The 26,017-nt window shown below is 40.4% G+C and overlaps 2 protein-coding genes and 1 pseudogene across 2 annotated transcripts in view; 2 read left to right on the top strand and 1 right to left on the bottom strand.

The window, feature by feature from the left end:
• Nucleotides 1-26,017, top strand: part of SLC17A1 (solute carrier family 17 member 1) — a 217,157-nt gene that overhangs the window by 89,839 nt on the left and 101,301 nt on the right. The gene's annotated exons all lie outside the window — the stretch shown is intronic.
• Nucleotides 23,700-25,073, bottom strand: LOC110152537 (histone H2A type 1-A-like). The gene has a single exon (XM_070456929.1). The coding sequence runs from the start codon at nt 24,933-24,935 to the stop codon at nt 24,672-24,674; it is 264 nt and encodes an 87-aa protein (XP_070313030.1). The 5' UTR covers nt 24,936-25,073; the 3' UTR covers nt 23,700-24,671.
• On the top strand, nt 25,341-25,899 carry LOC110152535 (histone H2B type 1-A-like; annotated as a pseudogene).

Genomic DNA, 26,017 nt, shown 5'->3' with positions numbered 1-26,017 from the left:
TGGAATTTCCCACCATAAATAACTGTATCATTTTACATTCCCACCAGCAATGTACAGGTGTGCCCATTTCTCCTTAGTATTGTCAGCTGGGAAGGCTCTAGGATTTTTTAATATCTGATAGGCAAAAATTGATATATCTCAGTGTATTGGATTGGCCAAAAGGTTCATTCAGGTTTTTCTGTAAGATGTTATGGAAAAAATCCAAATGAACATTTTGGCTAACCCAATAGTTTTAATTTGTCCTTTATTTTGATTATAAATGAATATCTTTTCATGTATTTAGGTGTAATTTGCCTTTTTCTCCCCGATGAACGTTCAGCTTGTTGAATAAATAGGATTATACTGAATTTGACATCTTTAGGATGTCATACCATCCTGTCCACAAGTAGAGGATGCCTTCATGCTTATTTAACTCTATTTTTGGTTCTTTTAGGAATACTTAAAGTTTTCTTATTAAGTTTACTGTAGGCATTTCACATATTTTGTGTCTTTTGAAAATTTGGTCTCCTTTTTTGTATCTTCTAAACAGTTATGTGTGCTGTGTGCTAAGTTGTTTCAGTTGTGCCCAACTTTTTGTGACCCTATAGACTGTAACCCATCAGGCTCCTCTGTCTAGGGGTTCTCCAGGCAAGAATACTGGAGTGGGTCGCCATGCCCTCCTCACGGAGATCTCCCTTACCCAGAGATCTCTTACATCTCCTACACTAGCAGGCAGGTTCTTTACCACTAGCACCACCACGTTATAATTAATGTTATTGACTTTTGTATTAGTTTCCTATCATGTTACTTAACTGAAGTATCTTGCTTTTCACTGGTTCTCTCAGGTTGTCGTTAAAACAGTTCTGTTAGCCTGTTACCTACAGATAGAGCATGCTCTTTACTATATAATTCCTGGGCTCCCATTTTCTCCCTTCCCAGTGCTCCTTTCAAGAGCACTTATACAATACTTGCTATGCATTAGTCAACGTTCGAAGCACTTTATATATATTTGTACTTTTAATACCCACAACCAATCTACAAAGTACCATCACTATTATTTTACAGAGAGGTTAAGTGACTTGTTACTTGGAATGCAGTCAAGATTCCAGCCATTGACCCTGGCTATAGGCTTTGTACCCTTACTCTCCACCTGTTAGAAAATAAAATATTTCCCTTAAATTTTCCTTCTCTTTGTTCATCCACTATGGAATTCTAATCTTGGAGACAAAAGCAAGAGGAGTTTCCTTTCTTTCTTTTTGTAATACCCACTGTTCTAAGAGTGCCAGGCATCCCTTTAGACCCTACTTGACTCCTTTCAATGGTTTACTTTAAATCTCTTGAGTGGGTTCAATGCCTTCAGGCTACTCTCCCTCCCACTCTGATTTTCACTTCTCCTTCAATGGAAGGTAAGTATTAAGAGCAAAGACATCAGTCTTGTTGCTGCAGGACAAGGAAGGGCAGAGATAAGGGCAGAATGAACTTATTTGTTCAATATGCTAGTAAATGTGGTGTTTTCATTATGCTGAGTTAGTTTTGGCTTTAATTTGTCAAACACAGTCTCTTGCAGTGACAGAAGTCAAGCTGAAACAACATTTTTAAAAGAGACAAAAGTGAAGGATGGTCCTTAAGTATACTAGGATGCTTCACAAGATAAGAACCTTTGAAACAAGCACACCTGCTGAGCCTGGATATAAATGCATCTCTCTGTTCCTCACCCCAAATTTCCAAACTCATTTTTATTGCTCCCCTTCACTTCACCGTTCTTCTCAATCTTTTCCAAAAGTCAGAAGACACTTCCTCAGCCACCCCAGTTTCACTCACACCCTCATAAAAAGAAGAAATATGTGCAAGCTGCTGAAAAATCTCAGAAAACATTTTCTCAGCTTAGGCCACTTCCCCACTTTTTGGGCCAATCACTATAGCCCAGGAGAGCAGTTATATTGGTTATGTTGTTTAGTCACTAAGTCCTGTCCTCCTCTTTTGAGACCCCAGGGGCTGAAGGCCCACCCAGGGCAATGGTTGTGCAAAAGTTAGGCAGGAGGATGCCTGACTTGTAGCTGCCAAGTTGTTTGCCAGCCCCTCTGTCACCCATCACTCCCAGCAGAGTCACTCCTTTCCAGTCAGGAAGACACAACAACCCTTTGCCTACCTGCTCTCCTACCTACCTTCAAAATAGAAACAGCAGAAAAACAAGAATTCTTAACAAATGACTGAGGGAGGTATTTGCAGGCTATTTTAGCTACTTGACTAGTGGGATGGGGTAAGATTAGTGTTCTGATTGGTTGACGTCAGGCCGGCATTGATAATCAAAGAGTCAAATTGGCAGTCCTACTTATGTTTGTGCTGCGCTCTGCTTAGTCACTCAGTCGTGTCTGACTCTGCGACCCCATGGACTGAAGCCTGCCAGACTCCTCTATCTATGAGGATTCTCCAGGCAAGAATACTGGAGTGGGTTGCCATGCCCTCCTCCAGGGACTTTTACCTATATTCTGATATAATCATTCCTCCAATCAGATCTGGTTGTTTGAAAACTTTATTTGAATATGTGTGTGTTAATTTGCTTCAGTCCAGGGAGACCTGGGTTCGATCCTTGGGTTGGGAAGATCCCCTGGAGAAGGGAAAGGCTACCCACTCCGGCATTCTGACCTGGAGAATTCCATGGACAGAGGAGCCTGGCAGGCTGCAGCCCATGGGGTTGCAAAAATCAGACACCACTGAGCAACTTTCACTTAAAGCAAGTTTGCTTCAAGTCCAGCTGTGATAGTGAGGTTAAGTCTTCTGTGAAACACCGGAAGTTGTAGAATTAGGTGCCTCTAGCGCGTTGGAGAAGATTCTTGAGAGTCCCTTGGACTGCAAGGAGATCCAACCAGTCCATCCTAAAGGAGATCAGTGCTGGGTTTTCATTGGAAGGACTGGTGCTGAAGCTGAAACTCCAATACTTTGGCCACCTCATGCAAAGAGTTGACTCATTGGAAAAGACCCTGATGCTGGGAGGGATTGGGGGCAGGAGGAGAAGGGGACGACAGAGGATGAGATGGCTGGATGGCATCATCGACTTGATGGAAGTGAGTTTGAGTAAAATCCGGGAGTTGGTGATGGACAGGGAGGCCTGGCATGCTGTGATTCATGGGGTCGCAAAGAGTCGGACATGACTGAGCGAATGAACTGAACTGAACTGAACTGAGTGCACCTCGAGGACTGTTAAGGCTGTTGGGCTGTTTCACTAAGAGCCAGAGGCTTTCTTTATTCAAAGCCACTTGAAGTTCTTTTGTCAAAGGAATGTTTCCTGTTTACTGACCTTGAAGGACACCAGCTGGAAGTGAGTACTAATTTATATTCTTTAATTGTGTTATTTTGGAATGCCTCATAAATGAAATCATACAGTATGTAACCTTTGAGATTGATTTTATTTCACTCCGCATAATTCCTGAGATCTATCCAAGTTGTTGCATATATCACTAGCTTGTTCCTTTATATTGTTGAATAGCATTCCATGGTATGGATAAACAATAGCATATAAAGGACATTTTAATTTTTTTCCCAAGCTTTGACCAGTACAAAATAAATAAAAAATAAACCGAACCCTGCTATGAACATTCTAACGTGGGTTTTGTGTTAATATAAATTTCCATTTCTCTGGGTTGGATGCTGGGTAGTGGGAGTGCTGGATCACATGGTAAGCATATGTTTAGTTTTTTAAGAAACCACCAAAATATTTTCCAAAATGCCCCATTTTATTTTCTCACTGTATGAGAGAAGTGAATGTGGAAATTCATGCCAGCATTTCATTTTTCTCACTATTTTTTAATTTCACTTGCCTAATAGGTATGTATTAGTATCTCATCATAGTTTTAATCTATATTTCCCTAATGGCTATTAATGTTAAACAGCTTTTCATATACTTTCTTGCCATGTGTTATGTCCTATTCTGTGAAATAGCTGTGTAATTTTTGCCCATTCTTTAATGGGATAATTTGGGTTTGATGTTTGTTTTTTTAACTATTGAGCTTGGAAAGTTCTTTATATACTTTAAATATAAGACTTTTGTCATATATATGGTTTGCACATATTTCATTTATGCCTACAGCTTGTCTTTTTATCCTCACAGAGACTTTCACTGAACAGAAAGTTTTACTTTTGATGAGATTTACCAGTTTTTTTTCTTTATTGGATCATTTTGGTTTCATTTTTGCCTAGCTCTAGATCCCAAGTACTTTTATATTTTTTTCCTAAAATATTGATACTTTTACATTTCAACCTACCATCAATTTTAGTTTCTTTTTGTAAATGGTTTGAGGCTTAGGTGGAGGTTCTTATTTCTGTCTTTTGTTCCATCATTATTTGTTGAAAAAAACTGTTTCTCCTCCATTACATTTCTTTTTCATCGTCAAAAATCAGTTGGCCATACTTGTGTGAGACTATTTGTGGATTCTTTTCTGGTCCACTTACATTTATCTATCCCTTTCCCGTTACTATACAGTCTTGATTAGTGTAATACATAGTAAACCTTGAAAATGGGGAGAGTGGTTCCTCTCACTTCATTTTTCTTTTTCAAAATTATTTTATATATTCTAGTTCCTATAGCTGGCAGCTAATAGTTTTAAGCGGCTTTTGGGGTTTTGTTTTATTTGTAGATTCTTGTTTTCTTCTACACAGACTATCATGGCATCTTCATACAGAAGGAATTTTATTTCCTCCTTTTGGATACATATCGTATGCCTTTAATTTCTCTTTTTTGCCTGATTGCACAATGGAGGAATTTAGTGTGAAATCGAATTTAATGGTGAGGATGGATGTCTTTGCCTGGTTCCTGACCTTTTGGGGAAGCATTAAGTCCCTCTTCGTTAGTATGATGTTACCTGTAGGATATCTGTAGGTGTATTTCATTAGACACGGAAAGTTCTCTTCTACTCCTAGTCTGTTGAGATTTTTTAATAAGATAAGGATCATGAATTTTTTCAAATGTTTTTTCTGCATTCATCAATGTAATGTGATGTAATGTAATGTGTTGTAATGTGTAATGTAATGTGTTGTTTTCTTCTTTATACTTTTAATATGGTGTGTTACATTGATTTATTTCAAACTAGTCTTGCATTCTTTGACCTCTATACATTGCTGGACTTGATTTGCTAATACTGTGTCAGTGTTCATAAGAAATATTGGTCTGTAGTTTGGTTTTTTCTTCTACTGTTTTGTCTGATTTTAGTATTAGAATAATTTTAGACTCATGAATTGGGAAATGCTTTATCTTCTTTTATTTTCTGGAAGAGATTGTGTAAAAACACTGTTATTTCTTGTTGAAACTTTTGGTAGAAATCTTCAATGAAACCATCTGGATCTGGTTGTTTTAGTTACTATTTCAATTTCTTTAAGATATAAGAATATTCAAATTCTCTAATTTATCTTGGATGAACTCTGCTAGTTTGTGTTGCTTATAGTACTCCCTTATTATCATTTTAATAGTTTGTTATTTTATTCTCTGTTTGATTTTTCACATTGGTAATTGATGTCTTCTCTCTCTTATTATCAGTCTTGATACAGCTTATTCAGTTGTACTGATCTTTTTAAAAGACTTTTTTGTTTCACTGATTTTTCTGTTTTAATCTCATTGAGTTCTCTTTTTATTCTTTCTTTATGCTTAATTGAACTTATTTTGCCCTTTTTTTCCACAGCTTAACATGGAAACTTAGATTAATGGTTTAAGAACTTTTACTTTCTCTGAAATTAACATTTAGTGCTAAATTTCCCTCTAAGCATAGCTTTAACTACATTCTACAGATTTTTTAAATTAAATTTTTTAAATTTTGAGATCATTATAGATTCATATGCAGTTGTAAGAAATAATACAGAGAGATACCATGTACCCTTCACTCAGTTTCACCCAAAGATAATGAGAGGGTAACAGGCAGAAAGGCCAGGGGTCTCCAAACAGAGGAAATAGACTGCAAGTGTCAGACATTTTTTATCTCTCTCTTAAGTGGCGAGAGGAAACAAATAAATGTTATTTTTTTCCCCTTCTCTATATGAATTTAAAAAGAGGTTTCTTTTAAAATTCTGTGCTGCCATAAGAACACCTGGTTCCACCTGAACTTAACTTTTCTCAAACCTTGAGCTAACCAATGCATTTTTCTTATGGAAATATTTGTTTTAAGCTATGTTTAATGAACTATCTATTTACCCTAGACTCTGTCTTCAAGGTGGTTCTACCTAAGACTTAGAACTGACTTGACAAACCAGTATGTTTTACTTATGCAAATGTTCTCTTAAGCTATGTTAATGAGAATATATTTGCTTGGAAACCTGCCTTTCTTCAAGATTCATGTCAATCATTTTATGACCAGAGACAACTCAAACTTGGTGCCAGTGTTATCTCAAAATGCATGCCTAGTACCAGTCTCTGAGTTTTGAGACATTTCCTTTCTCCAATTAGCAGACTGCTAGAAGCTATATAACATCTGGTTAAAGACTAGCAGGGGGCACTCTTTCTGCCTCCTTCTGATGTCTATGTCAGAAGCTTTCTCTATCTCTTTTATACTTTAGTAAAACTTACTGAGCGATAAAGCCTCGTCACTGACCCCGGATTGAATTCCTCTCCTCTGGAAGCCAAGGATCCTGGTGTCTTTTGTGGCTCAGCAACAACCTTTCACTTTGCTTCCCTGGTCGGACTTAGTCTGTCCCTTACCAACACATGTGCCGTACTCATCCCTCCAGGTTCTACTACTGAGGTGGGGTGGAGGTGAACCAGGGGTAGACCTTATGGCATCCCAGGGCTAATGTCCAGTGTCTCACCATTAAAACCTTGCTTGCCTCTGATGCTACCCAGGGTGCAATCAGAGTAACCTTCTGGAATGCCTCCCAAGCTAAGACTGTTAGGGTAAACATTCGTCTCCAGGAGTGCCTGTGCAGGACCCTGAGTATATTCCTGACCACAGGAAGACCGGTACAAACATAAAAACCATTATGGTCCTTCTGAGCATCACCACACCAGTGTAAGTGATAGCAAAAGAAATGGTGGAGGGCTGGCCAGTGAGGGAAGAATGATTTTTGTCCTTGAGTTATTAGGGCCAGTCCTTCCAGTTCATTCCCACAGATTCCACAGAAAGAATATCTAAGAAGTTGGGACAAAAGCTACTGGAGAGCCTCTTCTGGTCCACTAAGAGCTAGCAGTCCCAAAGGAAGAAGCGCGCTCTACTTCCTGTCTGAGTAACCTTCCACCTCAGAGATGCCCCTGGAGCTAGAGCTCCACCTAGCTTCCGAACTTTCAACTCCCAGCGAGGCTAGGCGCTTCCTGACTACCAATCCAAGTTTGGGACCTAAGTAACAGTACACAGTAACAGCAGAGATCACAAGTCCCTTGAAAGTCTATGATCCGACAGATTAGGTTAGTAGTTCTAATTCCCAGGGAGTTATGAAATGGTCAAAGAGACTGGAAAGTTTGACCGAGAAAGGAGAGTTCAGTGCACATGCTCTGCCCGTTTCTGGCTGCTCCCCTCACAAGGAGGCTGGATGCCTCTTGGCATTGGCAGGTCAGTGTAAACCCCTGACAGGGCTCCCCTTTTGGGGGCTGCCTTCAGTCATTACGAGGCACCTAGAAACAGCAGATCAGGGCTCCTCATTTGCTTCACGCAGAGTGCGTCATTCATTCACACAAGCACACTGTAGAGTTAGTAAAGTACAGCAGAAAACGTGTTTTCTAGGAAAGAAAGAACTAGCGCTCCAAGTGTCCTTACCTTGTCCTGAAGAATCCCGGACGAGCCCCCAGGATGAAAGGTTGTTGCTGACCCATGAAGGACGCCAGGATTCTTGGCCTCTGGAGAAGAGGAATTCAATCCAGGGCCAATGACAAGGCTTGTCACTGAGAGTTTCTGTGTAATAAAGTTTTACTAAAGTATAAAAGAGATAGAGAAAACTTCTGACATAGACATCAGAAGGGGGCAGAAAGAGTGCCCCCTGCTAGTCTTTAACCAGATGTTATATAGCTTCTAGCAGTCTGCTAATTGGAGAAAGGAAATGTCTCAAAAGTCAGAGACTGGCACTAGGCCCCTCACCCACAGCATGCATTTTGAGATAACAGTGGCACAAAGTGGGCCATAAAATGACATGATCTTGAAGAAAGGCAGGTTTCCAAGCAAAATATTCTCATTAACATAGGTTAAGAGAACGTTTGCATGAGTAAAACATACTGGTTTGTCAAGTCACTTCTGAGTCTTAGGCAGAACCACCTTGAAGACAGAGTCTAGGGTAAATATATGTATTAAGACAAATATTTCCATAAAAAAAATGGAGAAACCTTAGCTCAAGTTTTGAGAAAAGTTAAGTTCAGGTGGAACCAGGTGTTGTTATGGCAACACAGAATTTTAAAAGCAACCTCTTTTTAAATTTGTATAGAGAAGGGGAGAAAAATCTAACACTTGTTTGTTTCCTCCTGCTGCTTAAGAGAGAGATGAAAATGTTAAAAAATGATACTTGCAGCCTATTTCCTCTGTTTGGAGACCCCTGCCCTTCCTGTCTGTTACACTCTCATTCTCCCATTTTCTTTTAGGAGAATTAGGTTGCCTAGGGAAAGAGGTGTTGTCCTGGTTCTATCACTGCTTCTGAGCTGATAAGGGGTGTCATCCCTAAAATGGTGAGGCAACATGTTCTTCTAACCCTCAGAATGAGTCTGTGATCCAGGGGCCCCAAGTAGTAGTTGGAGGAAGCTGCTGCAGTCTCAGGAGTTTGAGCAACTATTTGTAACTTAAAAGCCTTCATACAAGTAGAAACAAATCCAGCTACACAGTTACAGATGCAGGGAGCAAACAGCAAAGACAGAACAATCAGAATTATTGCAATTAGGATAGTTTTCCACTATGGGGAACTAGTTACCATCTCCCAGAGTGAGGCAATTGAGGCTTCAGGAGTATCCATAGCCTGAGTCATCTTATTCATGTGTTTAGGAAAGTGAGTAACATTAGTGCTCATATCAGGTATAAATGTACAGCACTGGGTATGAATAATGGCACAAGTTCCTCCTTATGCAGCTGTCTGACTATCTAAGGCCAATCTGTTTTGTAAAACCATCTTTCTAATTTGTATTTGTTCAGCATTAAGAGCTGAAATAGCTTTTTGAGAATCTTGTAAAGCCTGTTGAGTAAAGTTAGTCAGAGCATCCACTACTAGTGTAACATCTGTAGTTCCCAGAGAGGGAACTAATACTGCAACCAAATAACCATACCAGTGAAATACAGACCTTGCCCGGCAAGTTCTAAGGTGTGGTGTGTTAGCAGGCTTCTCTGGAAACTCTGAAAACACGAAACCATGAGTAAAAGCTAGACCTAGGGTGCATCTCTCTATCCAGCCAGGGGGAAGCCATGCCCATAGGGAAGAGCCACATATCCAGTAGGTCCCGTTTGGAGCAAGGCAGCATGACTGAGATATCCAGTCCTGATCAGTGCCTGGCCAGGCAAAGGAGGACCTGAACTGGGGATGGAAAACACAAGAATGATTACATTTCATATTTCCTTAGGCAAAAAACCCAGTTGTTTCCAATCTTTATAATTAAGTTGTTGGCTAACTTCTGGGGATGGCTTTATTTGTTCCTAGCATATTGGGGTACTAGATATTAGACATCCCTTTTCAGGAGTTAGCCTTATAACCTCATCCCATATTTGAAAAACATCAAGTAAAAAGCCACCAGATCTGGACCCATTTACCTTCTTATGTGTAGCAAAATAATCATTAAACCAAGACAATGTATAATCAAAATTAAAAGTCATATTATGTCCATAGTTAAAGTATAAAGTGTTGCACCAGTCCATTTTAGGATTGTTAGATGTCATCAGATGAAGAAGAGGCATAACATATGATTGTTGTTGTTGAAGGTATTTGCAGACTTGGAGAAAGTCCTTTCCTTAAAGTGGAGATGTCCACCACAGGAAGCCTTACACTGATGAAGAGGGGAGCTCTCAACAGACCCAGAAGTTAGACTGATTGTGAAATGCTGCATAGGAGTGAGCCCAGGACAGGAAGGCATTGTCTTGAGGATCAAACGACAGACTCAGGATTTTTGGAGTCAGCAGAAGCAAGCTCACATAGATTATCAGGCCCATCTGAAAAGTACAAAGTCAGAGCATAGAAAGTAAAGACATAAAATGACATCACTTAGTTCTGGTCAAGGTGCCACCTCTTATGTCAAGTGTGATGTACCCATGAATCAATTCCTGGCACTTTGACAGCTGTGGGAGAAGAAAGAATAACCTGGTAAAGGCCTTCCCAGAGGGGCACAAGGGATTGGCCCCCAGATCCCAATGTTTTTATCAGGGCCTTGGTTCCTGGCTCAAATTAAGTCTTGCTTGATTCAGAGGCTGGGTCAGGAGTCACCTCCTGGAGTTCTGTTAATGCCTATTGAAAAACTGAGAGCTGAGTTACATAATTAGTTAAGTCCAAGGCTTCAGGGTCTATAACAATGTCTATGCATAAGAAAGGCTGTCCACAAATACATTCAGAGGGGGACAGTCCCTCATTTTGGGGGGGAAGTTCTAGCCCTCATTAAAGCTATGGGTAGAATTTTAATCCAGTTGTCCTGCATCTCTTAAATTAATTTGCACAGTCATTAGCTTTTTTTCAAACTTTCCTGAGTTTGGGGGTCTCCAGGAACAGTGTAAGTAATATTCGATTCCTAAAGCTTTTGACACCCCTTGAGTTACAGCAGCTTTAGAGGCGGAGCCATTGTCACTCTGAAGTCTCCGTGGCAGCCCAAACCTAGGAATAATTTCATGGATTAAAATTCTTGTAATCTCCTTAGCCTGTTCATTACGACAGGGAAAAGCCTAAATCATCCCAATAGAAGTATCCACCCAAACTTTTAAGCAAGAATATCCACTTGCTTTTGGTATATGAGTAAAATCAATTTCCCAGTCCTCTCCAGGATATTTTGTACTTCATTGGAACCCAGATTTTGCTAGCCTTTCAGTCTTTGGGTTATTTTTCTGACAAACCTCACATCTTTTGATAATATTCTTTAAAGTTTTTGTTACATTTTTACCTTCAAACAAATGCTAAGCCATCTGGTAAGTACTCTCAACACCTAAATGAAAGCTCTGGTGCAAACCCTTAAGAATTTTCCATTGAGCGTTTTCAGGAATTATTAATCGTCCATCCTCAGACTGTAGCCATCCTTTATTAGTAATCTTTGCTCCTCTTTTCTCATATCTTTCTAATTCTTCCTCGGTATATTGTGGTTTTTCCTGTTCCACAGGACCTGTCCAGATCAAAGGCATCTGCAGTGAAGGGGTTTTGTAAAGTGCCACTTTTCTGGATTGACAGCCAGCCAGCTGATTACCTTCAGCTACTTTACTCTCGTCCCTGCTGTGCCCTTTGCAATGCATAACAGCTACTTCTTTAGGACAATATATAGCAGTTAAAAGTCTCTCAGTCTCTCTGAAATGCTTAATAGGTTCTCCGGTTGCCATTTTAAACTGTCTTTCTTTCCATATTGCAGCTTGAGCATGTAAAGTCAAATAAGCATACTTAGAATCAGTGTAGATATTTACTCACTGCCCTTTGCTTAACTCTAGAGCTCGGGTCAGAGCCACAAGCTCCACTAGCTGAGCACTCATTCCTTGGGGGAGAGATTTCACTTCTAAAACCTGTTCAGCTGTCACCACGGGGTAACCTGCTTTATGCTCCCTATCCGGAACAAAAGAACTGCCATCTGTAAATATTTTCACGTCAGGATTGTCTAGTGGAGTATCCATCAGATCTTCCCAAGCTGCATAGTTTAAAGTTAGAAATTGGGAACAATCATGATCTTGTGTTTCATTTTCCTTCTCAGGAAGGAAAGTGGCAGGATTTAAGTCTCCACAAACTTTAAGCTAATTTATTGGTCCTTCTAACAACAGTGACTGATATTTAAGAAGCTGACTGTCTGTCATCCAAGTATTAACCTTAGAGTTTAAGAATACACTCCTATAAGCTGCTGGGGAGGCTTTCAGGGTTGTGTTAAAACACCCAAGGCCATACCTTTTCTTTCAGCAACAAACAAATTCTGACCCTGTGGGCAAGCTCAAATAAGGAGCTTGCAGGAAAGCAGTCTGAAGAGCCTTAAAAGTCTTTTGAGTCTCTGGGGACCAAACCAGCTTGTCAGTTTGGGCCTGCTGAGTTTCATTTATAAGCTTATATAAAGGCCAGGCAAGTTCCCCATAACCCAGAATCCAATCACAGGCAAATCCTCTCAATTGTCTTAAAGCCATAGGTAGGGGATGATTTAATATAGGTTTAATTCTCTTAGGACCTGTGGCCCTAGTCCTTTCTGATATGATTAGGCCCAGATATTTAACAGATTGTTGACAGAGCTGAGCCTTTTTCTTTGATGCCCTATAACTGCAGCATGCCAGAAAGTTTAAGAAATTTTCTGAGGCTTGTGAGCAAGCTTCCTCTGTCTCAGCACAGAGCAGAGTATCATCTCCATATTGTAGCACCACTGCCTCAGAGCTATTAAAGTTTTATAGATCCCCTGACAAACTTTGCCCAAACAGGTGGGAGCTATCATGAAATCGCTGGGGCAAAACTGTCCAGGTTAATTGAGCAGCTGGCTGAGTAGGGTCTTCAAAGGCAAATAGAAATTAACTTTTCTCTGCCAAAGCCATTGAATAGAAGGCATCTTTTAAATCAATTACTGAAAAATATTTGGCTCATTCAGGAATTTCAGACAATAAAGTATAAGGATTAGGCACCACGGGCATAAAGGAACTATAGCCTCATTTATTATTTGTAAATCTTGAACTAGTCTCCATTTATCATTTGATTTCTTTATACCCAAAATAGGAGTGTTGCATGGATTGTTACAGGGATTTAATAGCCCCTGCTCCTTTAAATTCCCAATGATGGGTTTTAACCCTTTCTTAACCTCAGGTTTCAGTGGATACTGCTTTTTATGTGGAAATAAATGCGGGTCTTTGAACCTGACAGCTACAGGAATAGCATTTTGTGCTCAACCCACAGATTTTCCATCAGCCCACACTCTAGGATTTACATTTTGTTCAATTAATTGTAGAGAAAGGGAGGGCTCCATATTCATGAAAGGAGAGGCATGGACCTTGCTCAATATATCCCTCCCCAAAAGGGGTGAGGGAAACTCCAGCACGATCAGAAATTCGTGTGAAAATAGCTCAGAGTTCCAGTTGCAGCTTAGAGGACAACTGAAATGAAAACGTTTAGCTAGTCCAGTCCCATTACAGAAGCGGATCAGGGAGAAAGTGGGCCAGGGACTTCAGTAAGCACCGAGTAAGTTGCCCCAGTGTCCAAAAGGAAATCGATGGATTGACCCCCCACAGTTATTAATACCCAGGGTTCCTCAGGTGTAATTAGGCCAGGAGCTTGTGTGGGGACCCCCGGGCACCTTCAGTCCTGATTGTCTTGAACGTCTGACCCCTGAAACCTTCACCTCTGGGGGCAGTCTTTCTTCCAGTGTGGTCTCTTGCAGACTGGACATGGAGCCAGAGGCGGCTTAGATGCCTGAGGGCAGTCTTGTTTGAGGTAACTCTCCTTTCCACAGTAATAGCAAGCCCATCCCTTTTCACCTGGGTCCCTCTGGGCATTTTTCTCAGGCTTTTTAAGAACGGTTCTGACATCCATTACAAGGGCTTCCCCTGTTCCTTTGTCTTTCTCTGCCTTTCTTTCTTTTCCTTATACTCCCTACCATAACAGACTGTCTGAGCCAGTTGCAACAGATTATCTAAAGACTGATTTGGGCCATACGCCTGTTTTAATAGCTTATGGCGGATATCTGGAGCCGACTGAGAAATCTATCTTTTAAGATCACTCTTCCCTCTTCACTTTCAGGATTAGTCTCAGTGAAGGGCTTCCCTCAGTTTATTTAGGAATTTACCAGAAACTTCCTTCTTTTCCTGTTTTATGTTTTCCAATTTGGCATAGCTTAAAGTCTTAGCATGCGCTTGCCTGAGTCCTTCAAGAACACATCTGACAAAGTGACCCTGACCCCATCTTCCTTTAGCTGTGTTATAGTCCCAATCTGGTTCTATAGTTGGGACCACCTGATTCCCAGTGGGGAGGGCAGCTATCTCATCTTCGCTCTTCCCTACTAATTCATTACCTAGTCATTCATCTCCATAGGCAACCACTTCCCCCAAAACTTGAGTTTTTGAGTCAGAAGTTAGCAATTGTCCCGGGATATACATCACATCCTTCCAAGTAAGGTCATAAAGCAAAGTAACTCCCTTAAAAGCTCTAATATATTTTTCTGGGTCCTCTAAATATTTAATCTACCAGATCCTCCTTGATTCTTTGTATTTCTTGGTAAGAAAAGGGCTTATTAACTCTTGCAGATTGATTATTTCTCCTGGTGGGTGCTTCATGAAGAGGCTGTTCCTCAACCTCTCAGGCTGCTTGCACATATGATCCCAGGTATAGATTGGAGAAACCTGCTCTTCTTTATCTCTTTGTCTCCTGTCCTGCATCTCATCATGTATTTCACCCTTAGTTTTTGCTGTCTGAGCTTCTCTTACTTCAGTTGTCTGAGTTTCTATTGAAATCACAGTAGTCTGAGGTTGTACTGAGACAGGGGTTGTTTGGACCTCTACCTGGGCAGTTTGAATCTCAGTTTGGGTTTTGACCAAGACCAAGGCAACCATTCCTGGAGGTGGGTGGGGTGGGGTGTGGTTTCCTGACTTTCAGTTTGCTCAGTTTGGAGTCCTGGGTATGGGGACAAAATAGGAGGACAGGAGGGAGCTGAAGGTTTCATACCCAAATCTATACCCTTAGGACATAAGTCTGGCATGTCTCGCAGAGAGAAAAAGGGCAACACATATGCTACTTTTACTCACCTGGTTTTCTATAGAACCAGTCACCACCGTTCACCGTCCTCCAGTGGATACTGTGGCCATGCAGTATCACATAGGAAGATCAGGCATGTCTTTAGGCTCTGGGGATCAAATCTATCCCAGTTTTTCAGGGTACAGTTCAAAGGAGTGAGGCTGGAATTGTTAGCTCCCATCTGTAAGAGAGAAAAAAAAAAAGCAACCAGTGCCCTCTTTCTACTATAGGCATTGCTCCCTGCTCTAGATAGGGGTGTAGACAGACTTTACACCAAAGCTTTTGAGAGGAAGACCAGGGGTCTCCAAACAGAGAAAATAGGCTGCAAGCATCAGACATTTTTTGTCTCTCTCTTAAGCAGCAGGAGGAAACAAATGTTAAGATTTTTTCCTCTTTATACAAATTTAAAAAGAGATTTCTTTTAAAATTCTGTGCTGCCATAAGGACACCTGGTTCCACCTGAACTTAATTTTTCTCAAACCTTGAGCTAACCAACGCGTTTTTCTTATGGAAATGTTTGTCTTAAGCTATGTTAATGAACTATGTATTTACCCTAGACTCTGTCTTTAAGGTGGTTCTGCCTAAGTCTCAGAACTGACTTGACAAACCAGTATGTTTTACTCGTGCAAATGTTCTCTTAAGCTATGTTAATGAGACTATATTTGCTTGGAAACCTGCCTTTCTTCAAGATTCCTGTCAATCATTTTATGGCCCAGGACAACTCACTTTGTGCCAATGTTATCTCAAAATGCAGGTTGTGGGTGAGGGACCTGGTGCCAATCTCTGAGTTTTGAGACATTTCCTTTGTCCAATTAGCAGACTCCTAGTAACTATATAACATCCAGCTAAAAACTAGCAAGGAGGTACTCTTTCTGCCCCCTTCTGATGTCTATGTCAGAAGCTTTCTCTATCTCTCTTATATTTTAATAAAACTTTATTACACAAAAGCTCTGAGCGATCAAGCCTCATCACTGGCCCCAGATTTAATTCCTGTCCTTCAGAGGCCAAGAATCCCAGTGTCTTTCACAGCTCAGCAGCAACGTTTCAGTAACATCTTGCAAAACTTAGTACAATATCACAACCAGGATATTGACATCGATATAATCAAGATGTAGAATATTTCCATTGCTACAAGGATTCCTTTTGTTGCCTTTTTATACCCACAGACACTTCTCTGCCATCCCCGTCCTCAACTCTTGGGCCACTAATATATTCTGTTTATTGTGCCATTTCAAGAATATTACAAAAATTGAATTTATGGTAGGTGATCTTTGGGGATTGGCTTTTTAAAGTAGACTATTTTTTAAAGCAGTTTTAGGTTTAAAGCAGAAAAATTGGGCAGCAAGTACAGAGACTTCACATGAATATCTTCTCCATCTACATTAGTGTGGTACAATTGTTACAATTATTGAACAACTACTGATATATTATTAACCACAGTCCATAGTTTATATTAGGGTTCACTCTTCATGTTGTACACAGTTCCATGGATGTTGACAAATGTGTGATGTCATGTATCCACCTTATAGCATCATACAGAGTGGTTTCCCTGTCCTAAAAATCCTGTGTGCCCCACCTGTTCATCCCTAACCCCTCCCACTATCAAACCCTGACAACCACTGACCTTCTTACTGTCTCTATAGTTCTACCTTTTCCAGGATGTCATTAGTTTGACCCATATAGTATGTTGTCTTCTAGACTGACTTCTTTCACTTATAAGTGTGCATTTAAGGTTCCTCCATGCCTTTTCATAGCTTGATAGTTCATTTCTTTTTACCACTGAGTAGCACAATTGCACTCATCTCACACGCTAGCAAAGTAATGCTCAAAATTCTCCAAGCCAGGCTTCAGCAGTACATGAACCGTGAACTTCCAGATGTTCAAGCTGGTTTTAGAAAAGGCAGAAGAACCAGAGATCAAATTGCCAACATCTGATGGATCATCGAAAAAGCAAGAGAGTTCCCGAAAAACATCTATTTCTGCTTTATTGACTATCCCAAAGCCTTTGAGTGTGTAGATCACAATAAACTGTGGAAAATTCTGAAAGAGATGGGAATACCAGACCACCTGACCTGCCTCTTGAGAAACCTGTATGCAGGTCATGGAACAACAGACTGGTTCCAAATAGGAAAAGGAGTACATCAAGGCTGTATATTGTCACCCTGCTTATTTAACTTATATGCAGAGTACATCATGAGAAATGCTGGGCTGGAAGAAGCACAAGCTGGAATCAAGATTGCTGGGAGAAATATCAATAACCTCAGATATGCAGATGACACCACCCTTATGGCAGAAAGTGAAGGGGAACTAAGAAGCCTCTTGATGAAAGTGAAAGAGGAGAGTGAAAAAGTTGGCTTAAAGCTCAACATTCAGAAAACTAAGATCATGGCATCTGGTCCCATCACCTCATGGGAAATAGATGGGGAGACAGTGGAAGCAGTGTCAGACTTTATTTTGGGGGGCTCCAAAATCACTGCAGATGGTGATTGCAGCCATGAAATTAAAAGATGCTTACTCCTTGGAAGGAAAGTTATGACCAATCTGGATAGCGTATTAAAAAGCAGAGACATTACTTTGCCAACAAAGGTCCGTCTAGTCAAGGCTATGGTTTTTCCAGTGGTCATGTGTGGATGTGAGAGTTGGACTGTGAAGAAAGTTGAGCACTGAAAAACTGATGCTTTTGAACTGTGGTGTTGGAGAAGACTCTTGAGAGTCCCTTGGACTGCAAGGAGATCCAACCAGTCCATCCTAAAGGAGACCAGTCCTGAGTGTTCATTGGAAGGACTGATGCTGAAGCTGAAACTCCAATACTTTGGCTACCTCATGCAAAGAGTTGACTCATTGGAAAAGACCCTGATGCTGGGAGGGATTGGGGGCAAGAGGAGAAGGGAACGACAGAGGATGAGATGGCTGGATGGCATCACTGACTCGATGGACGTGAGTTTGAGTAAATTCCGGGAGTTGGTGATGGAGAGGGAGGCCTGGCATGCTGTGATTCATGGGATGGCAGAGAGTCAGACACGACTGAGCGACTGAACTGAGCTGAACTGAATACTCCATTGTATGGGTATAACATAGTTTATTTATCCATTCACCTGTTGAATAACATCTTAGTTTACAATTTTTGGCAACTGTGAGTAAAGCTGCTATAAATATTTTGTGTGTGTGAATGAATGTGTATATAAATTCATTTGGATAAATACCTAGGAGTACAATTGCTGGATTGAATAGGCAGTGTTTACTATTGTAGGAAGCTGTGTCTTCTGTAGACATAAAGAACAGACTTGTGAACACAGCGAGGGAAGGAGAGGGTGGGTTGAACTGAGAGAGTTGGATTAAAACATGTACATTACCATATGTAAAATAGATAGCTAATGGGAAGTTGCTGCATAACACAAGGAACTCAACCAGGTGCTCTGGGACAACACAGAGGGTGGAATGGGGTGGGAGGTGGGAAGGAGGTTCAGGAGGGAGGGGACCTATGTGTACTTAATGACTGATTCACATTGTATGGCAGAAAACAACATTGTAAAGCAATTAGCCTTCAGTTAAAAGGAAAAAAAAAGGAAACTCTGTCTTCCAAAGTGGCCATACCATTTTGCATTACCAACAGCAATAAATGTGTTTTCCTGCTGCTCCGTCTCCCACCTAGCATTTGGTGTTGTCAGTGTTTTGGATTTTGGTCATTCTAAAAGATGTGAGATAATAGTGACATCTCATCATAGTTTTAATTTATAATTCCCTTCCCTGGTGGTTCAGGCAGTAAAGAATCTGCCTGTAAGGCAGGAGACCTCAGTTCTATACCTGGGTCAGGAAGATCCCCTGAAGGAGGGCGTGGCAACCCACTTCAGTATTCTTGCCTGGAGAATTCCATGGACAGAGGAGCCTGGTGGGCTGCAGTTCATGGGGTGGGAAAGTCAGACACAGCTGAGCAGCTAACACTTAACATTTAGTGACATATGATATTGAAAAACTTTTCATGTGCTTATTTGCTATCTGTGTATCTTTTTGGTGAAATGTCCCTTATGATTTTTGTCCATTTTCTAATTAGATTTTTTGATATTTTTAACTGTTGAATTTTGAAAGTTCTCTACATATTTGTAGCTGTTAACAAATTTTCACAAACTGGGTAGTTTAAAACAACAGAAATTTGTTCCCATATAATATTGGCAGAACAAAGTCCAAAATCAAGTGCTGGCAGAATTGGTTCTTTCTGGATGCTCTGAGGGAAAATTTGTCCCCTGCTTCTCTTCTAGTTTCTGGTGGCTTCCAGGAGTCTATTGTGTTCCTTGTTTTGTGGCTGTATCTCTTCAATTTCTACCTTTATCTTTCATGAAATATTCTCTTCTATGTATCTTTTCTTCTGTCTCTTATAAGAACACTTGTTACTGGATTTAGACCCTACTGGGGTCCTGCAGATTGTCTGAGACCCTGTATTACTCAGAAAGAACACAGATACCAACTAGAATCCAAACAGAGCCTGAATGGTTGGGATAAAGGAGAATGAGAAGAAAGATGTTAGGAATGAAACGACTTATGTAGGACTTAACATCTGTCTGTGGTAACAAGGTGAGAGACAATTCATTTGCGGAATCCCAAATTTTGCAGCCAGATTTTTTAAAGGGGGAAACTGTCAGTGATCTAATACCATTGTTTTATTTCAGTGAATGCAGCAGGCTAGCTCTTATTTCCAGCAGCGTGCTATTTACCATTAGTATATATACTATATATATATAATATATATATTATATATAACATATATATTATATATAACATATATATAATATATATATATAATGGCCATATATTATTGGTTGATTAACACTGATGAGTTTAGTTGGACCATGTAAGAAAGTAAAATTCAAGATGGAAAAGACAAGAAGGTATCACTTTTATTCCTACTAGGTAGAAAGAGCTTGAAGCCAAGCTTAGTTAAGTGTAATCCAGGTCTGATAAATCTCAAGATTTCAAATGACTCATGGGGTAAGAAAAGGAACCGTGAGTGACAGACTGACCTAACTCACTGCCCTTATATGGATTCTGGCAGTAAAGGTAAGGAGTGGAAACTTGACTCCGCAAAATGGATCACCATCCCCAAAGGATGATCTCATCAGAATGTTCTAATGATTCACAAATACTCTCAAAGGGCCAGCCATACCCCTTGTTTGGTGTTAAATTTGCCTTTAAATTGCCTTACATTGATCTCAGCAAGGTGGCAGTGAATGGTGGAATGAAACAAGATCTTAATTCTCTGCCCAGGAATTGAACCTGGGTATCCTGGATGAGAACCAGGAATCCTAGCCACCTGACCAGCAAGGGCTAGAGGCGAGAAGCTATTTTCCCCTAGATCTTTGCTCCCAGTGAAAAATACATTTATCACAGAGGCGGAAACTATAAGTGCAGGTACAAAGTTTATTATTAGAGACATAGCACAACAAGTGGGAAAGCACATAGAGAAATGGTTTGTTTAGTTAAGACAGAAGCAATTCAGAGATGCACACCTGGAGAGAGAGGTTGTGGACGTCCTCCCTAGTGAGGAGGAGCACAGTAAAGAGGCAGTTAAGTCATTTATATAGGGCAGTTCTTCCAGGTCTTTGTCTGCCTTTAGCCAATTATCTGGTTTCTTTTTTCACACCTGACCTACCCTGGGATACTCCTCTAGGGTTCACTCACCCCTCAGCCAAGATGGATCTCAAAGTGAAGGTTTCTGGGAGGAGCAAGACTCATTATGGCCTGGCATGATCCCTTAACCTGTGACCCACAAGGAGCCTTTCTGTTCATGTGTAGTGTCTCCCTTGTCCCCAAAGTGGGGGGAACAAGGATCCCTTAATCCTTTACTCGGAGTTTTGCCCCTCTTTGTCCTTACCTTGACTATTGCCATGACTATTACCTTAAGGTGTTTACAAGAAACAAACACTGGCTATTTACTCTGTTTCTGTTGTTACTTCCATTTCAGAGGGCAAACAGGAGGCTGATTGTAAATGCCTGAACTGGAGCCTGCTTATCTCTTGTCTCAGGAAATGCTAACACTTGTAGGCATCCAGCCTGAAGCCCACATCTTTGTGCCCCATGAAATGGAAACAGGAGGCCAATTGTAAATGTCTAACCTGGAGCCCATCTATCTTTGACATCAATACCATTAGAAGAAACAAAAATTCCATTTCTTGGCTAAATTTCATCCTTCTCCTCTGCCTCCCATATTCTGTATTTATCTCAGTGATACATCATGATTAAAAAAACAAGGCCATTTCATTTCACTGAAGATTGCTGTGATGAAACGCCAAGATTAATGATCAAAAACAATTCATTGACATGGCTGGATAAGGTTTTTGTTGTGTCTCTGTATCTCAGATTCCACTTCTAAGGGCTCAGTCTCAGTAGCTTTTCTTTCTATTCTCAAGGTTCCTCATTAGAATATGTTTAATGTCTCCCCTCTTTTTCTTTAATCTATTTGAGTTATGTGTTTCATTTGCAAACACATTTGTTTGGCAAATTCAAGTGACAGCTTTCAATTTGGCACAGCAAATGTGTTAAGTTCTTCCTTTCTGTAAACATCCACAAGTTTACAGGGTCCTGAACTAAGGCACGTCGGTTTAAAATTCAGACCCAGGGACATGGTTCCCTGAGGCAGGTATAAGCAGTATCCTTTTAGTGAATAAAAGCAATGGGAAGTAAAAGTTAATCAAAAGTTAAAGTGAAAAAAATAGATCCAACTTGGAGTACTAATTGGCTCTTCCCTGTAACACTTCCAGCAATGGCATATTATTTCTGAAAACTGTTCTAAGTTATTAGTGTGCCTGTGTATTTCTGAGAGCAATTTTGCTCACATAAATGTATTTTTTAATGTGAATTGTAGTTTAAAGAAGAAACTCACTCTGCTGCACTGCTTCCCTCGTGGCTCATCTGGTAAAGAATCTGCCTGTAATGAGGGGGACCTGGGTTCGATCCCTGGGTTGGAAAGATCCCCTGGAGAAGGGAACAGCTATCCACTTCAGTATTCTGGCCTGGAGAATTCCATGGACTGTATAGTCCACAGGGTCACAAAGAGTCAGGACACTGACTTTCACTTTCTACTGCATTGGATGTATATTTGTGTGTTTGAATTCTATCAATGCTGTTGCCAGCTTAGATGCTTGTGTAACACATTACTCACAGCAGTAGGGCAGTTTCCCCTGTATTGTGTGGTAGACTGCTTTAGAGCATGATTGCTCACTTAACCCCTCGGCTCCTCATTTACCCACTTAAATAGAGGTACTTATTTCCACTTCAGGCTTTAGCATCAAGCCTCATTTGTCCTTGTTTCTCCTGATTCTTTTGTCTTTAACCCCCCATTCTCTCCAATTTTTCCACTGTCCGATTCTGGTGGAGTATGAATTCTTTTCCTAAGTATTTGCTCTAGCTTTCTGAAATTATAAATGAAAATCAGCCATCACTTAACAAAGAAGCCTGATTTCATTTTACTCATTAAAATGGCTTCTCATATAACAGTTTGCACAAACTGAGATTAACACCAACATTTTGAAGTAGTTATAGGTAACATTACATTGAATATAAATGACTTATGAAATGCTATTTTTTTGAAACTTGACCACAGCTCCCCCTCTGAAAGATGACACCTAATTTTATTTTCCTTCTTTTGCTACAGCAGAATCCTCTTAGTATCTCTTTAATGATTTATCTAACATTGTCCAGAATAATATTAAAATATAGTGATAAGAAAAAGTCTGCTAACAGTAATCACTAGTTTTCCACTAAGAAACAAAACTATTCAATTAAACATACTAGCAAATGTTAAGTACGTACTGAGTTTAACATAAGACTTTATTTTCCTTTTGTTTGGTTTTACTCAGCATTGAAAACAGCCTTACATTCTTGTTTGGTAATCTTGTTAATGTGTTGCTAAAGTTAGTTATTCATATTTAATGGAGATTTATGGATTATTTAAAATTTATATTGCACTGCATTTAGTAGCATGCTTTCTTCATTAAATTTTATCATATTTCTTCAAAAATATAAATGAAACTTTTTCACAATTTAGAACCATTTCATTAGCCATAGATTTATCTTTTCCTTAAATGTCTAAGAGGATACACTCTTGGAAGCCTAATCTTTGAGGATGGTAGCTCATTGATGACTTTTTTCCCCATTTATCTTAGTTCTCACTGCTTTCTAGGTTTAATTTAAGCAATTTATAATTTTTTAGAAACTCTTACATTTCATATTTTTTAATATGTTAACATAGGTTTTTAAAAACTATATTCTTAGAATTTTTAAACACTTTAATTCTATGTATAGGTTTGGGTCTACTTTTATAGACAAAAATAATGTTCAAAAACTTTTTAACTTTGCAGTTGTTTAAGGAATTTTCAAGTTATAAACATGTAGATGTTTGTTTTATGTTGTGTTTAGAAAACTTTAAAGGTCATTTCTAAATTTTTTAATTGGAGGATAACTGCTTTACAATGTTAGTTATGCTGTACAAAATGTGAATCAGCTGTAAGTATAAATATATCCCCTCTCTCGTGAACCTCCCTCCCTGAATTTTTGATATGAGAGATGAAATTTTCCTGCCATATCAGAGAACAAAGGATATCACAGTCATCAGCAATTGCAATCAGCACAGAAGGTTGATGAGCCCTGAGAGGATTCAGGAAGGAAAGAATTCCTGCCATCTAATGGCCATCATACTGCAGCCGCACCCTACAGCGAGCCCTGAGGAAGTTTAGGATATGGGGGAAAAAATGGGATACTGGCCCCAGAAAGCTGAGGTATGTATCAAAGGAATGATTTCACTGAGCCCAGACTGTTGCATCTTCCCATGCATAGAAAAGGGCTAACTTCCTTAACTTGAAATATCTGGTTTTCTTTAATAATTTTTAATGCTCAGATTACATGCCCTTTGTTGCAAAACTTCTTTATAACCTGGCTCCTCCCCTCATCTCCCTGGAGCAGTTCTCTCAGGGTTACTTGAGATGCTGTCTCCAGGGCATGAAGTCCTAAAAAGTCCCACCAAATAAAACATAACTCTCAACTTTTAGGTTGCACATATTTCTTAAGTTGACAGATGCTTTCATTTTCGTACAAGAATTTTGAATGTGGCTGCTTTCCAGTCAGTTGTCTCTGTGGGTGTTTACTCATATGCAGTGCTACAGATCAACAAAATATTTTGCTTCACTTTCAGTGGTTAAATCTGTTGAATTCATTGCCTACTGTTTCTGAATAATTGGTGGTAGAAAACAGTTTTGTCATATCACTTACCAAGTGTAATATCGATATTAGTATTTTACCATCAAAATGGTATGTCAAAATAAATCTTATCCATTAAGAAATCAACCTGTTATTTACTGTTTTTCACGTAAAATTATCTGTCAAATAGTCATGTCTTACTTTTTGGCTTGACCTGTCACAGCTTTCAGGATATAGAATCATCCTAGAAGTCTTGGACATCCCTTACTAGAAGGCATTTGAGAGAAAAACCTGCCGTGATACATGTTGGTTTGCTAGTTGGTAGGCTGGCATTGTCTCCAAACATAAGAGTTAAGCTAAAACTTGCTCTTTTCCCCAAGGAGAATGGAATCTCTAACCCCCCACCCCCCTGCCCACCAGGAGCCTCTTCTGTCTACTCCAAAAATATAAAAATATTCACTCAAGATCACAAGTTTTGTCAAAATTGTGGTACATTTACTGCTTCAGAGGTTGTGGGCCAGTTCCTTTTATTGCTAGTCCATCAGTTACTTGCTTTGGATATTTTTTTTATAAACCCAAGCTCTTTCTCAGAAATTGTAAGTGGCTCTGAAAAGAGCCTTTGGTTTCAGTTTGGTACTTTTCCAACTCTCTTCAGACGTTCAGGTCGTTTGCTTAGCTTTACAACTTGGGAGGTGTTACTTGCACTGGACCTTGTGGTGGTGACTCTCAGTCTTCTTGGGGAGCAGCACAGCCTGGATGTTAGGCAGGACACCGCCCTGCGCGATGGTCACACCTCCCAGCAGCTTGTTGAGCTCCTCGTCAGTACGGATAGCTAACTGCAGGTGGCGCGGGATGATGCACGTCTTCTTGTCCCGGGCCGCGTTGCCCGCCAGCTCCAGGGGCTCGGCCGTCAGGTACTCCGGCACCGCCTGCAGGTACACGGGTGCACCAGCCCCCATGCGTTCTGCGTAGTTGCCCTTTCAGAGCAGGCGGTGGACTCGGTCCACAGGGAACTGCAGGCCCGCTCTGGATGACCAGGTTTTGGCCTTAGCACGTACTTTACCACCCTACTTTCCACGACCAGACATAAAGATGCACACCTGTTATAACGGAAAAAATTACCGTTAGGGCGGTGCGGGGGTCTATTTATAGTCTCAGGTAGATTGTGATTCGCTATCTGATTGGCTGATACTCTTGTATCAAATCAGAGTACCGTTACTGGAATCACTTCATTTACATACACACACCCATTATCCAATCAGATGTGAGCTGCCCAACTGGGCATCTGAGCACTGTACCTATAAATACCACAGTTGCGTTGAGTGAGTGCCAGTCTTTTGCCATCTAGGAGTTGTACGTCTACCATGCCAGAGCTGACTACAAAGGGGCACTACCATTTCTAAAAAAGGCTTCAAGAAAGCTGTAACTAAAACCCAGAAGAAGGAAGGGGAAAAGCGGAAGAGATGTCGAAAAGAGAGCTATTCAGTTTACATCTACAAGGTGTTGAAGCAAGTTCACCCAGATACGGGCATCTCTTCAAAGGCCATGAGCATCATGAATTCCTTTGTCAGTGACATTTTTGAGCGCATTGCAGGTGAGGTGTCGCGCCTGGCACATTATAACAAGCGCTGCACTATCACGTCCAGGGAGATCCAGACGGCTGTACGCCTGCTGCTGCCTGGGGAGCTGGCCAAACACCCCTTGTCCGAGGGCACCAAGGCCGTCACCAAGTACACCAGCTCCAAGTAAAGTGTCGGCCGTCAGACGACCTTTGTAAGCCCAAAGGCTCTTTTAAGAGCCACTTAAGTTTCTAGAGGGCTGTAGGCTTTTTGTTTGGCTGGTTAATATGTGCGGGCAGGCTCTATCACTAGAGTGAAAAAGGATTAAGATCCGTTTTATTTCACTCCCCAGCTGTAACATGGTTAAGAAACACGCAGGTAATTTGCTAGTCACATGTGACTAGTAATCAGTAAATGAAGTCTCTGATCACAAGATATTTCAAAGAAGGGAGCTCTCGAAATGTGTTTCAGGGAGGTTTTAT

Source organism: Odocoileus virginianus, chromosome 27, assembly GCF_023699985.2.
Source record: "Odocoileus virginianus isolate 20LAN1187 ecotype Illinois chromosome 27, Ovbor_1.2, whole genome shotgun sequence".
In the NCBI taxonomy this organism is placed as follows: domain Eukaryota; kingdom Metazoa; phylum Chordata; class Mammalia; order Artiodactyla; family Cervidae; genus Odocoileus; species Odocoileus virginianus.
This window is presented reverse-complemented; position numbering and strand designations above follow the sequence as displayed.